At 40.7% G+C, this 5298-nt stretch overlaps 1 protein-coding gene across 1 annotated transcript in view; it reads right to left on the reverse strand.

The window, feature by feature from the left end:
* Positions 1–259: 259 nt before the first annotated feature.
* The window catches only part of MED21 (mediator complex subunit 21), a 7869-nt gene continuing 2830 nt past the window's right edge, over positions 260–5298 (reverse strand). Inside the window, exons 2-4 of the mRNA XM_010004158.1 lie at positions 5077–5191; positions 2999–3099; positions 260–436 (exon numbers count right to left, since the gene is read on the reverse strand). Of these exons, the coding sequence (XP_010002460.1) occupies positions 260–436; positions 2999–3099; positions 5077–5191 (393 nt within the window). The remainder of the gene's footprint in view (positions 437–2998; positions 3100–5076; positions 5192–5298) is intronic.

Raw genomic sequence — 5298 nt, forward strand, 5'->3', positions numbered from 1 at the left:
AAAAGAAAGCTCAGAAAAGCCAAGGAAACATACATCAATACACCCAGTTCTCCAACAGAGGCACCGATTCTACAGTAGCAGCGTTTCTCACGCAAAACCCGAGTTTTGAGCTGCGATAAAAGCCACTGTTGCCGATGCTCAGAGCCTTCAGAGTCCCCCAGAGCCGGGCTGGGTGCCAGAGCTGCCGGTGCAGGCAGCTGGGTGTCCCCAAGGCCAGAGGTCCGCCCTGCGTTCGGCGGGGCCGCGCTGCCCCCTGGCGCTAAGGCTCCGGCAGGGGCTGGCTGTGCGAACCGCTCCGGGTCTTCAGCTGAGACTGGGCGATGTCGGCCAGGGCGCTCTGGATCTTCTCCAGCAGCATATCCCCGCGGTAAACTACCTCTTCCAGACGGGCAGCCGCTTCGTGATTTTCTTCTTCTAATCGATACAGACTAGCAGCCTTTAAAATAAAAAGGGAGAGAAGTCAGGATCTTTAAATGTAATACCAACACTGATTTCGCTGCTGAAGGGTGGTGCTGGGATAGGGTTAGTGCTCCCTGACAAAGGGAAAGCTTCTTGTTTAGCCCCTGATTCAATACAAGCAACCTCTAAGCAACTCATGATAGGTTCAAGTCTAAAACACAGTTCATATCCACATGGAGCAAACAAAAAAAAACAACCCTAAATGGAGATGCTACTTTCTTTCATATTACAACTCTCAGCTTAGCACATTATCTTGATGAGAAGTGTTTATCCCCATCCCTACTGCCTTAATGAAAGATGCTCAGTAAGATGTAGGCATAACTTATTTGAACTTTCCTTAAATGGTATTTAACCATTTTCCTCCAATATTTTGTTTCAGAACCAAACTGACAAAATTTAGCAAAACAGAACATTTGAGCTTCAAAACTCAGGCTGCCTTCTGGAAGAGCAGGAGTTAACAGAGAGCATTTGTCCTCCCTCTTACACCCAGCCCAGCCATAAACTGTGACAGCTTAAAAAGTAACAGGGGAAAACCCCAAACAAACCCACAACAAAATAGTTAAACCGGCAAATTCTAGCCACATATTCATCTTCTGTTCCACAACACTGTCTTTTAGTGAAGGTTAACATTTGCAAGAAGGACTTGATAGCTCTTGCAGGAAGGGTCAGAGAAAGAAAATGGCAAAAGGTAAAAGCTTGAGGTTTAGAATCCAGCTTAATTACTTCAGTCTCAGTTGTTTAACAGTTGGCTGTAGGTAAGCCACAGATTTGAACAGAATATGTACTACTAACTTCCCATAAGTGAACTAAAAAGGGACGGGTAAACTGTGTGGGGCATTAGGCAGCCCCTTTTTATTGTTTAAAACAAGCCTCACATTTGCAACACATACCAAGACAATTTTAGCACTAACAAAATTAAAAAGAAAAAGTACATCAGCCTAAGTACATATCTATTAGCCAAATATCTATCTACCACTTTTCACCAAAATCCCTACTGCGTATTTTAGAATATTTCAAGCACCTTCAAAACAGAGTATTTTTCTTTAATACAGCATCAGATTAAGCAGCAGAAAACAGAAGTTAAAAGTAGAATCAGTAAGTGACAGAATCCAAGCTAAGTTATCACAAAACCACATCAAGCATAAAAGATCAGGCAATCTTCTGAAATGAAGTTCTCCATTAACAGAGCAAGAAACTTAAAGAGTATCACTTCCAAGGAAAACATGTCCCTTCTGGATAACCAGCTCTTCTTTCTGGAGCACCTTGCTTTTCCTGTATCAGCTGTCACTATCAGACCCTGCTCAATCATGGAAGCTTATGATTTGTCTGCACCCAGAAAGCTGTCTTCAGCTGTGCAGTTAGGTGAAATGATGCTGGAGTTAATGGGCTCAATTAGTATGTTCAGCAATTATTGTGACTCGCAACAGTTCCAAATTTAACCTCCATCATTTAAAAACAAATGTCATGTCACTGTCAATTTATTTGTATTTGGACCAGCAGGAACCTCTAGTATTAGTTTTTTGTAAAATGACTTTCAAAAGTAACAAGATTATCAACCCAGGTGTACAACCTTGAAGAGACCTTATAGCAGTTCCAGAGTTCTCAGAGAAACACCACTCTGCATCCATGATGCATTAAAAAAAGAAAATACTTGATGTAAATCCGTAAGTCAGAGGCGGGGGGGGGGAAGCTGTGAAATAGGCAAGATCTGTAAAAATAACAGGGGGAAAAACCCAAACCAGACAAACCAAGAAGCCACAACACAGCAGTATTCTTTGAATTATGGATCCAAGGCATTTCTTGGAATTGAGATCAACAGCTGAGTATTTTGAAAGGACTCAGAAGCTGTTTGAAGCAGCTCAACTCTTGTAAGGACAGGAACAGACAACATCATACTGGCTGCACCTGCTAATAGCTGCCCAGCCAGTAGCTGCTTGCTATTATTCCTGAGCTCTTCCTAGAGTACTCTGGTATAAACAGAGGAGGAATGAACAAAAGCACCACGTTTGACTGGTCCAAAGAAGGACACCCTGAAAACTGAAAGAACTGTTTAATGATCTAATTAGAGAACTTAATGGATACCCTGCAAACCCTTTAACAACCAGAAACATTGTGGAATAACGAAAGGCTTCAGTGAAGCGTTGACTCTGCAGCTACAAAATGAAATGTGCCTCTAATGAGCTGGAGAATATGAAAACAACAAAAACCCCACTATAAATCACCACTGTTGCATTTATTATATTAATAATCTGAACAGCTGGGAAAAAACAACAAGGGTAGTAGCTTCCAGTACGGTGGTGTTATGATAAAAGCACTTTTTTTGGGAAAAAATTCTAGAAGAAAAGTAAGTCCAAGATGCAATTTCAGTATTTCCACTAAGCCTATAGAGTACTCAAGCTATCCTTGTGAAAAATTCAGGCTTATATTAAAACTGTTCTTCAAGATTACAGGGCCTGGAGACTAAAAAATGTGTTTAAAAGAATAAAGTTTGCCTTCAGTTAGGTTTCGGTTAACTAAAAGAAAAATAAATATTACCTACCTGCAAAGCTGCTGTTGATTCTTCACTAGGCAGAGAATCTATTAAAACATCAATATCTTTGGCAGTTCGTGCAATCAATGCTGCAAACAGTTGGGCGTACTCTTTGAAAAAGAAAAGTCAACCCACTCAGTACATTATTAGAAACACACACCTTTATGCATACACAGCACAGAAAATGCTTGAGACTTGAAGCATGCAGGTTTCAAAACTCCCCTACGTGAAGTAAACAACAGTATCACAGCTGATGGCAGCTCAATGATATTGGGAGATGCAGGCAGTTTGATTCCAATGCTAAATTAAACAAGGTTATTCAAAGGGCTGGGCTTTGTACAAATGAGAAAATAGCTAGAACTCATCATGAGCAGCCAGTTAAGAAATTACTGGTCCCAATATTAAATGCCCTAGTAACAGTATTAACTAATTTAACTTTTCAATCCCTGCGTTGAAATCTGCCACTAGACAAAAAAAAAAAAAAAAGAACACTAGAAACAATGTAAAGATACTGATTCAAATAGATGAATTAACTAAATCACGTTAAGCAACAGATCATTAGTGAAAAAAAGCTGAGTTTTTAAAATTTAAATAAAAAGAATTCCTAATTCCTTTTCAGCCACAGAAAAAGTTAAATGGCCCCTGAGACATGAAAAAGCCCTACTTGGCTGCTCTATCATTGAAGGAACTCCATGCAGTTTTAATAAGAGGCACTGTAAGCCAGAAACAAAACCTTTCCATATGGAATTGCAACCATTAAATTTGAATTAAGTCCATTACTCCCTCTGAAATATTGAAACTTTTCAGTTTATAACTCAAGATCTTAGTGTTTGTTTACGTGGTTTGGTTCATGAAAGATTTGTAGAAGCAAGAGAGAAAACACTTTCTACTGGCAAAAATCTATAGAAGAGATTAACATTTTCAAAGGTTCACTTGACTTTAACTTAAAAAAACCCCAGACAACAAAACCAAAATACTCATGTAAAGCTTACTCAGGGGTCACCAAAAAGTTTGCCTGTAAAGAGTTTTAAAGTCTTCTGAAGACTTTAAGTATCTAAAAACATAACTGGAAGTTTTGCTTTGCCTCATCAGTGTTGCTCACACAGCTGTATGATATTACTGAAGTTAGTATATACAGAATTTCAGGAAAAGACAAATCAAAAGCCAAGTCAATCACAACCTACCATTTTAAGACCTTAACAAAGCCTCTAACTCCTGGCACTACACTTGATGCCAGCACCTGGGGCAGCAGCAAGTAAGATGAGGAAGCAAACAAGCCTTTTTCAGCTGGCTCTTCCAACTAATTCCAGTGTCAGAGAGCAAACCACCATAGACAAATAAAGAACCAGTATTCAACCACCCCCACAAGTTCATTGCTGCTCTCCAAACCAGTCTCCCCTGATATCCTAACAGAGCAATGCAAACGTAACCCAATACAAGACATGTAAAAAGTTCTGGTAGGAGGGGAGAGAGGAAAAAAGGAGAAACATTCAGAATTAGAACAACATGGTTATTTAAATATTAACTTGAAATTGTCAAATCAGAGAGAACTTTTAGTTTGCTTGCCAATTTCAGCGTCCTAGATCAGTTTCTTGTTTTTTAAAACATGACCAAAACAGCCAACAAGAAAACCACAGATGCCAATGGGGAGACTCAACATTACATTCTTTCTTGATTACTTAGATATACAGATACACAGAGAGACACAAATAATTAGAATTTATGCTATGGAGGATTTTGAACTCATATATGACTTCATAAAACTAACACTAATTCTTTCTAAAAAACCTTTATTGTCAACTCAGTAATAACCTCTTGCAGCAGGTCTACTGAGGTGGTTTGTATCTGTAGAGCTACTGTATCTGTGCAAAGAAATCAGCACAAGAAATACACCGTAATACTTAACACTTAAAATTACACTTCTGCTATCACAACCTTAAGCAGCTGACAAATTCATCAGTTAATCGGTTCAATCACTTCTCCAGTTCCTGGTGGAACTGGAGCAGGAAACAGACTGCAGAGCCCGCATGAGGGTGCACGGTGTAAGGACGCGCACACACGCTGTCAGGGTGTGCATCGAGACTTGCCTTCCGTTGGGTTGGCAGGCTGGTCTTTGTTGATGGCCGTCTGGATGTTGCTGAAGGAGGCCGGGGGCCCACACTGCTGCAGCACGCCGATGGCGTTACAGAACTGGTCTGCCAGCTGCAAAGCAGGAGAGACACCGGTCATTCCTTTCACCGCTAAAGCCACCGCAGTGCCATCCTGCGCCCCAGCAGCCCCACGGCCATCCCCTCTCCCGGGGGGCTCGG

The sequence above is a fragment of the Chaetura pelagica genome, unplaced genomic scaffold, assembly GCF_000747805.2.
Source record: "Chaetura pelagica isolate M959 unplaced genomic scaffold, ChaPel_1.0 scaffold198, whole genome shotgun sequence".
In the NCBI taxonomy this organism is placed as follows: Eukaryota; Metazoa; Chordata; class Aves; order Apodiformes; family Apodidae; genus Chaetura; species Chaetura pelagica.